We start from the raw sequence: 19,887 nt of genomic DNA on the forward strand, positions 1-19,887 counted from the left end.
ACAGAAAAATGGGGATGTTAGCTGGAGAGGGAAATGGGGTCAGAGATTTTTTTCTAATAACATGGGAGAAATTTCAGCATATTTATAATGCTGACAGGAATGTTTAGGAGTGAGAGAAAACTTGATGTGGCAAGAGACTCACTTGTGTTTTAATGGCCAAGAGAAATGGGATCCCATAGAGGACTTGGCCTCAGATATCCTGTAGTAGCAGAAGAGAAGGCAGAGTAAATGGGCCCAGGTGGAGGTTGCTGGGTAGATGTGGTGGTTCTCCTCTGACATTTCTCATTTCTCTGTGACATAGTAAGGTCATTAGCTGAAAGTGAAGATGGGGAGGAGATGCTGGCTTATGATGGAACAAGGAAAGAAGGTATGCAGTAATCCTCTAGGAGAGTAAAAGACTGAATGGACTAGAGAAATGTGGTAGAAATGATGGCCAGCTCTAAGAGTCCACTTAAAGTTTGTAGTCATAAACTTGAAGTGAGATCAGTCAGCATGGTTGTTCACCAGCCATTTATACTGTGTAGGTGTAGGTGCATGTGGGGAGAAGACCAAGGATGTAATTAAACACATGGTGTTTTTTCCAGGAAAGTACAAAAAATCAAATAAGAAGCAAGGGAGTTGATGGTATATGAAAATCAGTATAATAATGGACCATGTAATCAAGCTGCCTAAAAAGGGGAAGGAAGGGGAAAACTTGTAGGATCAATGAATTGTAGGTCCTGGTGGAATCAAAGGATTGTTGGATTTGGGAATCTAGAGGAGGAGAGTTGGAAAGGTAGTTTGATGCCAGAAAGAGGGGTCTTCAAAGTGGAAATTATGGTGAGATTGTACTTATGGGTAGTGCCAAGGTCTCTGTATCACCATGGGAGTGAATGGCTAAAGTAGAATGGAAGATAGACTCACTGTAGGAGAGGAGTTCAGTGCCAGGAGATTGGAAGAAAAAATCATCAAGGACTATGACAGGAGTGCAGTTAGAAAGGATGATAGTGAGCTAAAATCTTCAAGGGATGAGAGGAGGTGAAGGAGGAAACGGTAGACAAATGCAACAAGGAGAGTTAGTGCTGGTGACTTAATCTGATGACCTAAGACTCAAAGCCAAAGGGAGGGGGAAGGGAGAATGGTATAGAAGCAGCCATGTGGACCAAGAAGTAAGCTCACCTTATGTGGGTCCTGTGTACGAGAGTGTGGGAGAATAAATAGCCACCATTTGAGAGAGCTGCATAGGAGCAGTACTTAAGAAGCAATTTATTGATAAACATATAGTGATACAGTGCAGATTAAGTTGGGGAATCCCAGGAAATCACAAAATAAAGTACATTTGTTTACCATGGTGACCTAAGGAATTCTAGCTCCTAGGCTTTGTGAGTTCTGAGGGAAGTGGAGTATCATTGATTGATTGTAGAAGATCACTTTTTACTAGAAGAGAATGTCCAGTGTCCAAAGTGAGGAAGAACTCTGTGGCAGGTGATGAGTAAATTAACTCAATTGGACAAGAGAGGATGCTAGAAATAATTTTTGTAATCGGTCTTTTGAATGGGAGAGTCACATAAGCAGAGACATCAGGTGTAGAATTTGCCATTTGAGGGGGCCATTATAGATTCATCATGATGATGCTGAGAATGATTATTCTAGACCCTTATTTGGAGATCCAGATGATCGCCACAGAAATTTCTTCAACAACATGAATTTAGTTCAGTTTTAGCTTTCTGTTGTACGTTTCTAAAATGTGACATTTTACTATTTAGTGCTAATTTTTTAAAAATCACTATTGATATAATTTGGGGGAGGGGTTAAAAAATTCTCACTGTGAGTTTTTCTCATTTTAAATCCAGATTTTACTTTGCTGGCAATGGACTTGCCCAGCACAGCTCCATCAGATCTTCAGCCTCAGCCAGTTACATCAATGATACAACTTTTTGGTTGGGATGATATCGTCTGGCCCCAAGTTGTAGCCAGATATTTAAGTCATTTCCTACAAAATAGGTAAGTGTTTTTATTTCAGGTATGCACATTAATGTAAGCCCACGATAGATGAGTTTACTAGGAAGGTAAGAATTTTCACAATAAAAACTGATCTTTACTATATATACTCTCACTTGGGCAGTTTGTGGCTTTTCTGTGTATCAGCATTTTGACAGTATTAATAGTGGGAAAGCTTTCTTAAAACAGTGTTGTTGCTGTTTTGTCAAAACGGTTTTTGTAGGACTGCCTCATCCTCATCCTGAAAAGACCTTTCTTCACTCACCATTGTGAAAGAAATTATACAATTAATATTGCTGAATATGTAAGACACTTATATTACTGTAGTTTTAGATTTAATGATAGCTTTCCTCTTCACAGCTAGATGTTTAAAGCTTTGAGTTTTGTGTAGTCATGAACAAGAGACTTCCCCACCCTGAACTTTGGTTTCCATATCTTTAAGTGTCTCCTGCCATATTACATAAGAGATCTGAGGAACCCCAACAGAAAAAATATGCAATAGATAATAGAAATAGTATAGAATAATCAGGACAATTCAAATAAGATTATCAAGATGAGGGAAAATAAAATAAATACACAAACCTAAGAGACCGGTGTAGGTCTGATCCCAGCTGCCTGCCAGTCAGTGAAAATGAAGAGAGGTATTCTTCTCAAAAGGAATTCATTAAGCAGAATCATTAATCATTTTCTCACTGGCTTTCAGTTGTAAAGTAAGGGAGTTCACCTTCAATTGGATTACTTTCAGGATCCCTTCCAGCTTAAGAATTCTTTAATAACAACAAACATTTATTTATATTATTTATTAAATACTTTTGCTGAAATTATCTGAAAGGATTTCAGTTTTTAAAATAATATTGTGTGTTAGTCACAGTTGAAGGAACTGAAATGCAAAGTTGGTAAGTAACATTGGGAAGGTTGTATAAGTAATAAATGACCCATCTGAGTTCTTCTGTTTTGTGTTCTCTTTTTTTATGATAACTTATATTCAAAGTATTTCAAAACAGTATTTTTAGAGTTACGATTTATATGTATTTTTCAAGCGTCTTAACTTTACATAACATTTATAATTAGGTGAAGACCATCTTCATTCTCTCTATCCTCACTTATAAAATGATTAGAAATCAGATTTAACTAGGCTTTTGACTTTGTAAGATAATTTTTTTTTAATCTCATTCAGATGTTATTTTGAATTCCTTAATAATGACTCCTGTCATTATTAAGGTGGGGGAGCAGGAAAGGAAGGGATGGGAACGGGATTGGTCAGGAGAGCCACATAGAAATGTATTTTGTCTTTTTACCTTTTTTCTTGGTCATGACCCCTTCTGTGTTTACTCTAAGGGCCACTGTTTTTTATTGTACTTGCCACTTCCTTTAGTATTATCTCACCTAGCTAGTTAATCCCCTTCCTTGTTTTTCTAATTTTAACCATGTTCTTCTTTCCCTTTCTCCTTTGGCATTAGCCTATATGTATGCCATCAGTGGGAAAAGGAAAGTTAAAAACTAGGGCATTACAAATGAAAGCAAGAATATTTGTCTAAAATATCATTTTGTGTGTATCTGTAGAGTTTATTTTCAGCAATGCATGTCTGCATTAGTGTGTTTGTCTGTAAAATAAGTGAGGCCAAGAACTGGGGGATATTAGAATGTTTTCCTTTATTTCTGAATCTCTGTACTCAGGGAATACATTGTCAGGATTTTGTTTTTGTTTCTCTTTTTAATATCCATCAACTTATTTTTACAGCATGTTATGTGAAGCGCTTTCTCATTCAGGCTGTGTATCTTTTCAAGCCCTAACTATAAGATCATGGATCCGTTGCATTTTGCAAATGTATATAAAAAACCTTTATGTGCCAGATGACTCGTTCATTGATTTAAATACTGAACAGGCAGTTGGTAAGTATTGCAGGTGTTTTGCTTTCTAGATAGCTAAGTATGTTTAAAATTTCCTGTTTCATTATGTAAATTAATAGGAAAGATAAAAAATGTATTTGTAAATAGGTATTAATATGAACAGAAATTTACTTCCTTTTGCAGCCTATTTCTTTTTCTTGATATTTTCCTGTAACTGTATAGGACAAATTTCTCTCCTATAAAGATAAAAGAACTTGTTTCCTTGGAAGCTAGGAACAAAAATTTGCTCTCAAATGACGAGCTATTTTTTTACCTTCAAGAAACTGATCACAAAAAAAAGTGGAAATATGAAGTAAATAACCATATATCACACTGTTAACACCCTATAAAGAAAAATATCCAGTTATGAACAATTTCATCCCATTTCCTTGTAATTTTTTTGTTTTTAATATCCCATACAGTTCTGATTGTCTGTAAGGTGTGCCTTATCCTAAACCTATTGTTTATGGCCATTCATAAATCCCACAAAGGCTGGACTGAAAACATGCTCCAAATTTACTTTTATATATTATTAAATCAGTTGGCTTTACGTGAATAGCTTTTGGGACTAGGACGTTCACAAGTACTCATTTGTTTGTTTTTAAATAAAGCCTTCTCATAGTGAGAGAAACTTAGAAGTTTTTAATAATGTAGAAATTTTAATTTTAAAAGAAAGCATTGTCATAAATGAAGAATGATACGTTCCCTGTTCTCCCATATATATGTGTGTGTGTGTATATACATATATATATAAAACATAAATTTATAAACATATTATATAAATATTTTATTTTAACAGAAAAAGACTACATGGAACAGTTGGCTGAACTGACAAGGTTGCTATTTAAACTCTCAGAAGTAAAGAATATTCTCTCAAAGGCTCAAGTTGAATATTTACCTATGCAAGAAGGCCCTAAAAAAGCACTTGTTCTGTTCCTCGAGGTATTTTTTATTCATTAATATAATTGTTCAGATCAGTTACAATTATTTTTCCAAAAATCTTGAAGTGTTCATAAAGTTTTTCCATAAAATGAATTATTTTAAATTGAATCATATTACTGGTTGCCGCTATTATAAAATTCTGGAGGAATAAAAATGTGAATCTAAGATATAGCACAACTCACTCTTCAGGACAGCAGAAGAATTACGTGTAATAAAAAATAATAAGAGTAAAGAATGCCCCATAAAAACCTTAACTCCAAGTCTGATCTAAATTGTAGGAGTATCTTATTGTTGAAATTGTTAGATAACAATATTCTTCAGGTACTTAAATTTCCTTGTATATGGTCCATAATAGTTCCAACTTAATGTTTACCACCCTGTAATGAACAGTGTAAATTTTACAGTAAAATTTTAGGGTATGCAGCATAAGCACCAACTACTTCATATCATAGCATGGTTGGGGATTTAAAAACCAATCCATTTGTTTTATTTTGCCTCTGTAATAAATAGTCCCATTCAACATTGTATTTTTAATTATTAATTTTGTAGGAATCTGTCTTATGTAATAGTCTTTGTTTTATAGCCTAACTGAGGTCGTTAATGTGCTTGGATTAGTGTTTTTGTAAGCTATTCACAGTAAAACGTAGTTTATTTTCCCACATAGTAGTTGGTATTAACTGCAACGAAGGTCCTTACAATCCATAAGCTCTTTCCATAAATGTGAATTCTTCCATTGGTTTTCATTAAGTTAAAGTACAATTGTTACAGTTAGAGATGTCATATAAATCCTAAAAATATTTCGTAGTAGTAGATGTAGATATAAAATACATATTTCTCTGGAGCCTTTTATTTAGTTGTTGATTGGATCTCCATCATTAATTAATTCAACACCTATGCTGGGGACCATACTGGACCAGAAAGGGAAGTAGAAGTCATGCACTACACTGATCATTTTCGAAGGCTCTCCTAATTTAATCCTATCCAAATTAATTGCTTTTTAACTACTCACTAAATAATAGTTGTTTGCTAAGTGCTAGATAGTATTATGTGAGGACTTCTTGGGGATTTGAAGAACCAAAAGAACTAGTCCTTGATCTTAGAGAACTTTTACTTATCTGAGAATACAAGACATACACAAAGGCTAAAATAATAATATAAGACAGTATATGCTAAATGTCAGTTAGTTGATAGCTCAATCAGTAGGTTAAGAATTCAGAGCATCTTGGTATAAGAAGTTAGATTTTATCCTGTGAACAGGCTTTATAAATTTTTAAGTAGGTCTGATTTGATCAAGTGACTTTAAGAAAATTGGTAACAATAGAGTAAATTAAAGGTGCAGGAGCACTAATGCCAGAAGCTAGTGAGTTTAGGAGGAATTGAAGATTGCACTCTGGGATTTTTGAATGATTATGAAATAAATACTGTGTTTAACCAGAAAAATGATGACCTTAAGGAGAAATAGGAACATCATGATTTAGAGTGGGGCAGAAGTAGGTGAGAAGTCCAATTTTAAACCTGTTTAGTTTGAGGTTGTGTCAGGGGTGCTCATGGTCACCCCACCCCAGGTGCTATTATGATTCACTAGGAGGACTCACAGAACTCAGCATATAGTTGTACTTACATCTATGACTTATTACAGTGAAAGGTTTCAAAGTACAGTCAACAAAGAGAAAAAGTTCGGGGGTGAAGTCTGGAGAAACCAGGCACAGCTTCCAAGAGTCCTCTTACAGTGATATTACACTGGAGATGCTTAATTCTCCCAGCAAGGAATTGGGACAACACCTATGAAATCTGTCAACCAGGGGAGCTCATTAGTGACTCAGTGCCCAGAGTTTTTAATGGGGGCTGGTCACCTAGGACCTGTTTGTTTGGCACTTTTAAAAATCCGGACTCCCAGAAGGAAAGCAGATATTCAGTATAAACTGTATTGGTTGCACAAACTGTTTAGGCACAGTGAGCCATTCTTATTGGGAGATGATGGGGAAAATCTAAGGGTCCAAAAACCAACCAAGGACCAACCGTGCAAATAGGCCTCTTAAGGGTAATGACATTGGCCCCTGCTATATTAACTCTTTGCACAGAAATGATAGTGTGACATGAAGGTGAGGATAGTCAAGGCACTGAAAAATATACGTCTCATAGTCTGGGGAGGTTAAGGCTAAACATAGAGAAATATTGAAATCTAGGGCACTGGTTCTTAAATGTCTGTTTCATAGACCTCTAGGAGTCACTAATACTTTTCAGGGGTTCTGTGAGCTCAAAACTATATTGGTGTTTGTACAAATAGCGTAAAAGCTGTAGCAGAAATCAACACCATGGCCCAAGATTATACTAGTAGTCAGTATAATTTTCAAGGCCATGCAATCACAGAGGGGGAAAAAAGCCAGTTTGACTTAAGAGTATCATTAATGAAGCAGTAAAGTTACTAATTTTAATAAATTTTCACCCTTGAGTACATGCCCTTTTAGTATTCTGTGAATGACAATAGGAAATATATTTAAAGTACTTTTGTTGCATATGAAAGCAAGATTGTTGTCTAAGTGAGAGCCACTTATGTGATTGAGTTGTAAGCTGAACTGACCGCTTTTACCGTGAAAGAACAACTGACAAAGTATGGTTATTCAGACTTGGGTATTTGGCAAATATTTTATTAAAAATGAGCCTATCACTTCAAAGAAGTCAACTGACAGCATTTTTTTGATATTAACATAATTTGAGCTTTTAAGAAAATTAGAATTTTGGAACATTTGTATTTGTCATCATGAGCTTGAGAGTTTCTTGATAATTAAAGACTTTCTGACAACACTGGTGATATTAACAAATATGATTTTTTTAAAATATGGACAATGAAATGTGTTGTCCAAATTGGGAAACTGTATAACTCAATGAACCAAAATTTTTCAGATAACAAGTACAGGCTTTTTAGAAAGTATGCATGTGTGGAAAACATTCATTCAAAGCACAAGACAGACCAATGGCTTATAACGTAGCAGAGAACAGAACATACATTGACATGATTTTGGATTCCATATTACAACTAACCTTTAAGAAATACCACTTGTCAAGTTTTGGTGTAATATCAAAGAGGAATTCCCACAATTATCTGAAAATTTTATTAAAATACTTTTTCCTCTTCCAACTACATATATTTCTGAGACTTAATTGGTTTTTTTTTTTTTGCTCTTATTTTTATGATTTTTCACTCTTCTACTTTACTGTTCTTTTTCTATCTTATATTTATACTTAGAAAATTTATTTTCAGAGGCTTGTTCTTTGTAATATCTGAATTGAAGACTATAAATTCTTCATTTAGCACAAATTTAACTTCATCCCACCAGATTTATTTGCAATATCTTCATTATTTTGTATTTTAGAATATTTTTCAATTTCCATTGTGATCTCTTGTTTGATGTATGGATTAAATATGTATGTCTTTCTTAATTTTCTAATATTGACAGAAATATTGACTTAACTGTTTTTATCTGCAACATATTGCAACAGCTTGTATGCAGAAGCAGATATGAGATTGTAACTGTCTTCTCTTAAGCTAGTCATTAAAGAGATTTGCAAAGATGTAAAAAAAAAAGTGCCACTTATCAGTATTTTTTTTGGTTTGTTTTGGAAAAGAAAGTTATTTTTCACTAAAAATATATGACTTATAGTAACATAATGTTTATTATTTTTTTAAATGAATAAATTAAATTTTTCTATTGTAATTTGTAATATAAATATCAATAGATATAGCCCAAATGATAAGCTTTTTAAGATCCTCAATTTTTAAGTGTGTAAAAGGGAACTGAGACGAAGTTTGAGAATTTCTGGTCTAGGGAAAGAAGTATAGAGAACCAAGGGCAGAGAGCTAAATGGAAAAAGGGATTCATCAAGTATATCTCTTATTCTCAGCTGTCTACCTCCCAATCTTCCAAGTTCACTAGGTTCCTTATCTTTTCCTCCATTCTACATTTTATCATCATCATGGCTAACTTTAATATCACCTTGGATAACTTATCTTGAGCCCTCATTTCAAAACTTCTCCAGTAGTCTATCACTGCCTTGCTTCCATTTCTCTGAGTGACTTCATCATGACCTTCCTCTCCCTTTTCTCCAAGCGCAGCATTCTGTCAAGGTCTCACTTTCTTCCTTACCTACCTTAACTGAACCCCTTGGAGGCCTCACTTCAACTACCCTTAACCAACACACTCACAGTCTTCCATCCTTTGTCTTATCGTTACACCTGCAAATCTTCAACTTTGGATCAGTACAACCACCTGCCTTCTTTCCTTTGTGTTATTTCCTGAGAGCTGCAGGAGAAAAATCACATAACCGTGCATACTGGTGCCATTCATGGTCCAATTTGGGTAATTGAAATTCATTGTTAAGTTCCCAGTAATGGCTTGGAAACTTTACTACTCTCCTCAAACCTTCTAACCCATCTCTAGCCAGTTTTCTCTTTATTCTTTTTTTTTTAACATCTTTATTGGAGTATAATTGCTTTTCAGTAGTGTGTTAGTTTCTCCTTTATAACAAAATGAATCAGCTATACATATATCCCCATATCTCGACTCTTCTAGTGACTTCTCAACTCTTCTTTATTCTCACCTTCCCTCAACTCATCCTCTCATTTATTTCCCTTCCTCTTCTCACTTCACCATTATTCTCTACTACCTCACCTCACATTTCTCTCCTCAGCCTCCCCATTTTGCCATTTCTACCCTTTGTACCTCATCCTTTTTTCCCTCTGAGAAAGTTAAGCTGGCATCTAATGGCTTATAAAGAAAATTCTAGGAAAAAAATCAATTCATATCATAAAGCTGAACTTTATTTATGGAGGTCTCACTTGTAAGAGTCTGTTAACCTCATCTGTAGGTCTTTTTTGTAGGAATTTGGGGATTTAGAATTCCCAGTCATGTCCTAGAGATATTGTGAGCCAACCTGTTTGGAATGCTTGATGTGATTTGGTTATAAGCTTCTCGTATATCAGTTCTGGGTATCTTTTACTAATACTTTGCTGACTCATAATTATTGGTGAACTGATTGTTTAATTTTTCCTTTAACCATTATTTTAATTATAAAAGGCCAGATAATTCTTTACCTGGATTTTAATTGCTATGAACATTTATAGGAAAGTTAAGGATGAAGGCTTAAATGTAAGTGATGTGTGTGTGCATGTGTGTGTGTAGAAAGAGAAATTATGTTTATTTTTCAAAATCTGTATTATATAAAACTTGGAATGCTAAATCATGTTTTCCCTTATTTATAGGCTGTTGGTATAACTTACGGGAATCTGCCGACACTTTCTGATAAATCTGCCATGGTCACAAAGTCCTTAGAATACCTTGGTGAAATATTAAAATATATAAAACCTTATCTGGGAAAAAAAATTTCCAGTGCAGGTCTGCAGCTGACTTATACAATAATGGGTATGTATTCCTGACATTATTAAAACTTCCCTAGGTTGAGCCTACAGTATCGTGATGGATAGGAATATACTAACACACTAGCTAAATCACTGCTGTCTGTACAGTCTTAAGAATGATCTGAAAGACAGTGATTTAGTTTAAAATAATTCATGTTGGCTTTCAAGTGTATCTCTGTCTTGCTCCACCTCCTTTCAGAACTTTTCTTGTTATGCTTGGTTAATATTAAAATTCATTATGATCAATACAGAAAATATACCAACTCCAGTTTGCTACCAATAGTCTGTTTTGAATCACTAACCTTGTGAATGCCTGCATAATTAAAATGGACCTTTTTTCAGTGCTTACCTATGCTTTGTTAGAATTTAAAACATCAGAAAGCCATCACTTTCTTCTGTTTTTATGGTCTGCTCTGTATGAAGGAGGTCAGGAAAGGATTTATTACAGCGCTAAAGATACATATGCTTCAAATCTTGTTTCTCACAATACTATGTTTTCTTCTTTCAAAAAGAATGTGTCTGTTCTATAACAACAGAGTTCATCCTTCTTTAGGAAGTCAGTAATTTGAATATCTTTGTTCACTAAAACCATGTTGCTAACCAAAACTAGGGACTGGATAAAGGGAAATGAGAAGGATTTCCTTAGAAGTTTTTATACAGAATTTAAGGGTTTTTTTTTTTTTTTTCTCTGTGGCCAAAACCTTATATCTGTTCCCTTTGATCTTGTGAACATATGAATAAACCTGATTTGGGCTGTCTGAAACCTTTTATCTTTGTTGTGAAAGATAAAGGAGAATGTGAAAATGTGTAAATATGGATGATGTAGAATGTAGTGAAAGCAATAGTAGCAATTCGGTCATTTTAATTTTAAAGAAACTTAAATGAGAATTTATTATAAATTTAATTTAGTAAGATGTAGATTAACATGTATTTCAGCATTTAAGCTTTTTTTAAAAAAATTTTATTGGAGTATAATTGCTTTTCAATGGAGTGTTAGTTTCTGCTTTATAACAAAATGAATCAGCTATACCTATACATATATCCCCATATCTCTTCCCTCTTGCGTCTCCTTCCCTCCCACCCTCCCTGTCCCACCCCTCTAGATGGTCACAAAGCACAGAGCTGATCTCCCCATGCTACGTGGCTGCTTCCCCCTAGCTATCGGTTTTACATTTGGTAGTGTATATATATGTCCATGCCACTCTCTCACTTTGTCCCAGCTTACCCTTCTCCCTCCTCGTGTCCTCAAGTCCATTCTCTAGTAGGTCTGCATCTTTATTCTATATTCCCGTCCTACCCCTAGGTTCTTCATGACCTTTTTTTTTTTTTTTAGATTCCATATATATGTATTAGCATACGGTATTTGTTTTTCTCTTTCTGACTTACTTCACTGTATGACAGACTCAAGGTCCATAGCAGTTAAGCTTATAATTTATTAGTTGCTATTAGATTTTTGCTAAGCTAAATGTATGATTTCAGAAGTATGTCTGTATTTTACAAAATATGTGATTGTCTTATCAGGAGCTGCAGAATCATTTGGATTGGTGATACATAGACCCGTGTCAAAAATTCTCCTTATGAAGAATTGAGGGCCTTCTTTGTTTTGTTATATGGTTGAGTTTTTGATTTAGTGGCAGGTGGATACTGTATTCTTTGCCTTTGTCTAGATCTCAGAGACTGGGAAAAGAGTACACTGCTACAGTGTTACCCGTTTAGTCAGCAGAAATTAGGAACAGATAATTTACTGTCTTCTACATGTACAAAGTTTAGAACAAAATAGAGAAAGAGCAAATATAAACTTTTGAGAGTTAGAACCTCTTCTAGGTGTGCTGGTGTTGGAATATCACATCCACCTGAGGGAAAGAGAGCTAACCATGGAAACACTGTGCTTTGCTCTCCTGGCCTGCTCCTCCCTGAGGATGCCTCTGCTTTTTGCTTGCAAGGCTGCTAGTGGGAGGTGCGAACTGTTGACAAAACCCCTCCAGATTAAGGTGTCTGGGGTCTTCACTGTAGCTAGGTGATTTCTGAGAAAACAGGATTGATCTCTCAGTAGTATCTTCCACTTTCCTCCTGTTTATATCTTTTTTTTTCCCCCTCATTCTTTATATCTAATTTTCCTGTTTCCATGCCTTTCCTTTTGATCATCCTTCTTTCTTGGGATCATTCATCCCCTTTGGTCTTTGTAACTGAAATTCTACCCATGATCCTTCAGGGTCCAGCCCAGGAAGACCTGCTCTCCCTGACTGTGCTTCATCTGTCCTTCTGCTCTGACATTTTTTGTAGTTTACCACTTATTATAATTATCTGTCTACTTGGTGCGCCCCCACGAAAATTTAAACTTGCTTATGGTTAGTGGCCGTATCTTTAGAACTTTTTATTCCCTTAGTCGTATTGTATTTTGGACAAATAAGAACATTTAATGAGTTTATTTAGTTCATTTAGTATGTCAGGCACTGGATTGGGAACTGAGGATACAGTGGTTAAAGAGCTTCTCCATTGTAGAAGATGCCATATACTAAATAAATATTTCTGGAACTTAATTATTTTATAAACCTAGCTAATAGTACATAATGCATTTTGTAATATTACTAAATGAGCAAAGTTACTTTCTAACTATAAATACATCTAAAAATATATATTGTAATGATCCCAATTCTTTTTTTTAAGGCTTAATATATACATAGAGTAGAAAATAAGTTAATATGTAAGAGTTCTAGTGTGATCCAACAGCACATTAAAAGGATCATATACCATGATCAAGAGGGGTTTATTCCAGGAATGCAAGGATTCTTCAATATATGCAAATCAATCAATGTGATACACCATATTAACAAATTGAAGGAGAAAAACCATATGATCATCTCAATAGATGCAGAGAAAGCTTTTGACAAAATTCAACACCCACTTATGATAAAAACCCTGCAGAAAGGAGGCATATAGGGAACTTACCTCAACATAATAAAGGCCATATATGACAAGCCCACAGCAAACATCATCCTCAATGGTGAAAAACTGAAAGCATTTCCACTAAGATCAGGAAGAAGACAAGGTTGCCCACTCTCACCACTCTTATTCAACATACTTTTGGAAGTTTTAGCCACAGCAATCAGAGAAGAAAAGGAAATAAAAGGAATCCAAATCGGAAAAGAAGAAGTAAAGCTGTCACTGTGTGCAGATGACATGATCCTATACATAGAGAATCCTAAAGATGCTACCAGAAAACTACTAGAGCTAATCAATGAATTTGGTAAAGTGGCAGGATACAAAATTAATGCACAGAAATCCCTGGCATTCCTATATACTAATGATGAAAAATCTGAAAGTGAAATCAAGAAAACACTCCCATTTACCATTGCAACAAAAAGAATAAAATATCTAGGAATAAACCTACCTAAGGAGACAAAAGACCTGTATGCAGAAAATTATAAGACACTGATGAAAGAAATTAAATGTTACACAAATAGATGCAGAGATATACAATGTTTTTGGATTGGAAGAATCAACATTGTGAAAATGACTATACTACCCAAACCAATATACAGATTCAATGCAATCCCTATCAAACTACCACTGGCATTTTTCACAGAACTGGAACAAAAACTTTCACAGTTTGTAGGGAAACACAAAAGACCCCGAATAGCCAAAGCAATCTTGAGCAAGAAAAATGGAGCTGGAGGAATCAGGCTCCTGGACTTCAGACTATACTATAAAGCTACAATAATCAAGACAATATGGTACTGGCACAAAACAGAAATATAGATCAATAGAACAGAATAGAAAGCCCAGAGATAAACCCACGCAAATATGGTCACCTTATCTTTGATAAAGGAGGCAAGAATGTACAGTGGAGAAAAGACAGCCTCTTCAATAAGTGGTGCTGGGAAAACTGGACAGGTACATGTAAAAGTATGAAATTAGAACACTCCCTAACACCATACACAAAAATAAACTCAAAATGGATTAAAGACCTAAATGTAAGGCCAGACACTATCAAACTCTTAGAGGAAACCATAGGCAGAACACTCTATGACATCAATCACAGCAAGATCCTTTTTGACCCACCTCCTAGAGAAATGGAAATAAAAACGAAAATAAATAAATGGGACCTAATGAAACTTCAAAGCTTTTGCACAGCAAAGGAAACCATAAACAAGACCAAAAGACAACCCTCAGAATGGGAGAAAATATTTGCCAATGAAGCAACTGACAAAGGATTAATCTCCAAAATTTACAAGCAGCTCATGCAGCCCAATAACAAAAAAACAAACAACCCAATCCAAAAATGGGCAGAAGACCTAAACAGACATTTCTCCAAAGAAGATATACAGATTGCCAACAAACACATGAAAGAATGCTCAACATCATTAATCATTAGAGAAATGTAAATCAAAACTACAATGAGATATCACCTCACACTGGTCAGAATGTCCATCAGCAAAAAATCTACAAATAATAAATGCTGGAGAGGGTGTGGAGAAAAGGGAACCTTCTTACACTGTTGGTGGGAATGTAAATTGATACAGCCACTATGGAGAACAGTATGGAGGTTCCTTAAAAAACTACAGATAGAACTGCCATACGACCCAGCAATCCCACTACTGGGCATACACCCTGAGAAAACCATAATTCAAAAAGAGTCATGTACCAAAATGTTCATTGCAGCTCTATTTACAATAGCCAGGACATGGAAGCAACCTAAGTGTCCATCAACAGAGGAATGGATAAAGAAGATGTGGCACATATATACAATGGAATATTACTCAGCCATAAAAAGAAATGAAATTGAGTTATTTGTAGTGAGGTGGATGTTCCTAGAGTCTGTCATACAGAGTGAAGTAAGTCAGAAAGAGAAAAACAAATACCGTATGCTAACACATATATATGGAATCTAAGGAAGAAAAAAAAAAAGGTCATGAAGAACCTAGGGGTAAGACGGGAATAAAGACACAGACCTACTAAAGCATGGACTTGAGGATATGGGGAGGGGGAAGGGTAAGCTGTGGCAAAGCGAGAGAGTGGTATGGACATATATACACTACCAAATGTTAAATAGATAGCTAGTGGGAAGCAGCCACATAGCACAGGGAGATCAGCTCAGTGGTTTGTGACCACCTAGAGGGGTGGGATAGGGAGGGTGGGAGGGAGGGAGATGCAAGAGGGAAGAGATATGGGAACATATGTATATGTATAACTGATTCACTTTGTTATAAAGCAGAAACTAACACACCGTTGTAAAGCAGTTATACTCCAATAAAGATGTTAAAAAAATAAAAAAGCTAGTGTGCCTCTCTTTGAATTGTGGGGGTTGTTCCCCACAAGTTTTCTATATTTTCAGCTTTATCAGTAAATAAGTCATAGTTTATAGCCAGGAAAAATACTAGGTTTCTTACAAAGCCACTCTGTGTATTTAAACCTTTCTCAAAGTTTTTTTACTTAAAAATTTTCTTTTTCTTTGCATTATTAATTTCCTACACATCCGAACGTTCTTTGCTGAAAATTTCAAAGTAGGGGCTTGATATTGCAGTAAAACAAATATGTCATCTCTACTTTCTCTGAACTCATAAAACTTAAGGTCTTCAGCCAAGTGTTTTAACCATTGCACAAGATAAAATACAAGGGTAGATGATGCATTTTGGGTTGGAAGTTCCTTGCTCTTTATAAGTTAATACCTGTGTGACTCTTAAGAGTGATATGAATCATTTCAAATGTTGGTGGTGATGGCAGTTCGTCTTACTGGTATACTAATGTTGCTTAGAATGTGAGCTTTTCTTACATTGCTGTCATTCTCAAATTTCTCACTCACTGAAAGAATGAGAAGCCAGCATTATTTAAAATATTGCTAAGTGAGCATTGTGTTTCTTTATGATTGATTATTGTATTTCCTTTTACAACAGAAGATTAATGTTGCTGTTTGTTGTTCTTAGAAATGATTATTAGTTTGGTTCTTTTTTTAAAAAAACATCTGTATATCCTTCTATAAGCATATTTTTGTTTTCCTTCAGAGCTTGAATTTTAAACTTTTTGTTTTATGGAAGTGACTTTGAATTTTATCATCTTTTTTGCTTTTCTAAGATGGAATAAAAGATAACAGTTTATGCAGCACATGTACCATTGCTGTTTGGACAAGTACTTAATGTTCTCCTTTTAAATTCATATTTTTCAGTAAAGGAGACCTCAATTGCAGTAATATACTCTAAAGGAAAGTATATATCTGCTCTTAATTACTTTATTAAACAAAAGGTGCTCATTTGATAAGTTTTACTATCATTAAATGTAGCAATTGACAGACTCCCATCATCAAAGCAACCATAATATATTTCATGTAGTAAAGAAGTCTCTCTTCTTTTTTTTTTGCGGTACACGGGCCTCTCACTGTTGTGGCCTCACCTGTTGCGGAGCACAGGCTCCAGACGTGCAGGCTCAGCAGCCATGGCTCACGGGCCAAGCCGCTCCGCGGCATGTGGGATCTTCCCGGACCGGGGCACGAACCCATGTCCCCTACATCGGCAGGCGGACTCTCAACCACTGCACCACCAGGGAAGCCCTGTTTCTCTTCTTTTGAATCAAAATTTAAATTCATTTTTTGCTCATGTTAAATAACTGAAACTTATAAAAACTGAAGTTCCAGGAGGTTAAGTGATTGCTTCAAGATGTTACAGCTAATCATTTTTCCTGCTTTAACAATTAAATTTAGTTATACCTCTTCTTGTTGCAAACTGGGTTGAGACAGCCTGTAAATTAAATGTAAAATATGAAGAAATAAGGGTATCAATAAAATGGAGAGTAGTATGATGAAACCCAGGGAAAAGTGAATATATACATAAAAGCATAATATATGACCTTACAGTGTTCTTAAAGTTGAACTATAAATTTGCCTCTGAGTTTCCTAGCAACCAAAGCAAAAAGAGAGATCTGGTTAATTGCAACATTCAATCTATATATTCACATAATGTATAACCACACATTGTGTGTATGTATTAAATGCCAGTTGCTCAGGAAATGTATGTTTTTCTTGGCCCAGAACTCAGAGAGTTGTCTCTTTAGCGAAATACTTGGCGCAAGTCTTTTGACTCTTAATACATGTTTCTTCCTATTGCCAACTTTAACTTGGTCCTATGTGTTATAAATATACTTTTTTTCAGTGGAATGACAAAATTTTCTGGTTAGAAGATAACCATAATTTCTCTTACTGCTCTTCTGTGTTAGGAACTCTTGTGAAATCATGGGCACAGATCTTTGCCACCTCTAAAGCCCAAAAATTACTATTCAGGATCATAGACTGTTTACTGCTGCCACATACAGTATTACAGCAAGAGAAGGAGCTGCCTGCACCTATGTTGACTGCAATTCAGAAGAGTCTTCCTTTGTATCTCCAGGTATAGTAAGGGTGCCTACTTAAAAGTTAAAAAAAAAAAAAAATTGACACCTGCCTTAAAACAGTTTACTAATTGCAGGTATCAAAACCATACATTGTAATCCTAATGTACATGTGTGATGTTGCACTTCCATTGAACAGGTTTAAAATTTCTTTTGGTTTGTGCTCTGAATACAAAGATAGAAGAGGTAAAAGCTCCACCCTCAAGAAACTTAAAGTTGAGAGAAGAGACCAACCAGCAGAGACACTCCCAGCAGCGTGCTCAGTATTTTCCTTAGAGGCCTCAGCTATCCGTCAGCCAGACGGGGATGAGGAGATGCAAGAGAAGATAGCTGTAGTAAAGGATATTAGGTGTTAAAGAGCAGAGAGGGTAGGAGTTGAAGGACTGTACCTGTCAGAGGGAACAGCATGTAGAGGGCATAATCTATAAGAAATATGACACATGGGGAAAAAGCAAATAATTCTGGTGTGGCTGGAGGCTCATACAGGAGGGGCCACATAGTGAAGGGTTTTGTGTGGCATACTAAGAAGTTTGGACTTGTTCTTGTAATACATGGGGACTGTTGATGGATTTGGGGCAAAAAAGTGGGAGTGACATACCATATTTACATTTTTAGAAAGGTGATTCTGGTCAACATTTAGGTTGGTGTGGAGGTTAGATTGGAGACTTGGAAGGTAGTGAGTAGTTCATTATCTGAAGGTTTTGAACTAAGGCAGTGGGTATACAGGTGCACAGCAGATTTTAGAAACATTTAGGATCTCCAGTCACAAAGTTGCTGAGTATGTGCTGTAGAGTAACAGAAATAGAACACTTCCTAGATTCCATGGTGGCTGCTTATGTCAATAGCAGTGTGGAGTGCTTGCTCCATGCGGCCCTCTGAAACCAAAACAGTCCACTTAATAAGAATTCTTATAAACTTCCTAAGTTGAAAATTTTGGTAAATTATCCATTTGGCAGAACTGACTTGGAGCTATATCTTTAATTTCTTAAAGGTATAAGCTCTCCTCTTCAGAATTTTTTTTAAAATATCCATTTATTACTTTATCTTCTTCTGATATAACATGCTTTTCCTCAAACAGCTTTTCCTCTTCTTCATCTGTTTTCTGTAGGGGTGGGGGAGTCCATTGTTTTTTTTTTTCAATTGTTATTCAAGTGCTTATGTTTTTAACAGCTCTGTGCTATTTTTCATTAGAAATAAACTTTCAAAATCTCCTATTGGGTAAATACCATTTAAAGTTAAAATGGAGACATGACAGTCATTTCTGATTATTTCTCTGGAAAAACCACATTGTGAATCACAAAGTACCAAATTATTAATGAACTTTTAGAGCATAATTTGTTGCTCTGTTGGTGATTATTTAGTAAAATGCAATATTTAGTAATATTAGCAGGAAAGAATTTTATTTCTCAGGGTATTTATTTATCAAGTAAGAATTTTGTCTCCACATGGCCGTCTTTGTAAGCGGAAGAAACAGTGTTAAACACAGGTTTGTGTGATTGGCTCAGAGAAAATTCTGACTCTCCTTGTAGTCTCAGTGTTTAGAAGGTATTTATTTCTCAGGGTAATAATGGTAAGTATCAAATACTGCAGTCCATATGAAAGTATCTCATTAACTTCTATATAAATAGAAGGGATTAAATCAGCAGACATATAACAAGACATTGTGAGTTCTGTATGACCTTGATCAAACTCTTAACTTCTCTAAACCTCAATTTCTCCAGCTGTAACATCAGAGATAAAATAACACTAAGTCAGTGGGGCTGTTTTTTGAAAAATTTAAATGGAATAATGAATATAAAGCATGTGGCACAATGCCTGACATATAAAAACCTCAAAATAAATTGTCATTATTCTGAGTCTTAATCTTCTGCATTTCTCTCCTTTTGTTATTTTTTTAAAATTTATCACATTTCTTAACATTGAAAATTTTTAGCCTACATTTTATAGTCTTACTCAGATAAAATGAGCAGTACCATAAGTTTAAAAATAGACTAAAATGTATTTTATAACTTTGTAATACATATATATGTAGCTGATGAGTGTGGTGGTGAAATTTTCTAAAGATGAGAGGCAGAAGGAAGCTTCATCTGTCTTCCTGCTCTTCTCCCCTGCCTCCTCTGGGTGTGCCCCCAATACATGTATGCTTGGTTAGGTACCACTGCGTAGGTGTTACCCAAGGTCAGCTGCTCCCTGAGCTTCATACAAACATTACCTGTTGATGATGGAACCTGTTGTTCTTGTTGATTGTGATAAGTCACACAATGATATAAATGCTTGGGACA

At 35.3% G+C, this 19,887-nt stretch overlaps 1 protein-coding gene across 2 annotated transcripts in view; it reads left to right on the forward strand.

The window, feature by feature from the left end:
• MMS22L (MMS22 like, DNA repair protein) overlaps positions 1 to 19,887 on the forward strand; it is a 138,749-nt gene that overhangs the window by 99,928 nt on the left and 18,934 nt on the right. For both annotated transcript variants that reach the window (XM_060167611.1, XM_060167610.1), the window contains exons 15-19: positions 1,833 to 1,983; positions 3,722 to 3,873; positions 4,670 to 4,812; positions 10,073 to 10,232; positions 17,435 to 17,604. In XM_060167611.1, coding sequence (XP_060023594.1) covers positions 1,833 to 1,983; positions 3,722 to 3,873; positions 4,670 to 4,812; positions 10,073 to 10,232; positions 17,435 to 17,604 — 776 coding nt within the window. The remainder of the gene's footprint in view (positions 1 to 1,832; positions 1,984 to 3,721; positions 3,874 to 4,669; positions 4,813 to 10,072; positions 10,233 to 17,434; positions 17,605 to 19,887) is intronic.

Source organism: Lagenorhynchus albirostris, chromosome 12 (assembly GCF_949774975.1).
Source record: "Lagenorhynchus albirostris chromosome 12, mLagAlb1.1, whole genome shotgun sequence".
Taxonomy (NCBI): Eukaryota; Metazoa; Chordata; class Mammalia; order Artiodactyla; family Delphinidae; genus Lagenorhynchus; species Lagenorhynchus albirostris.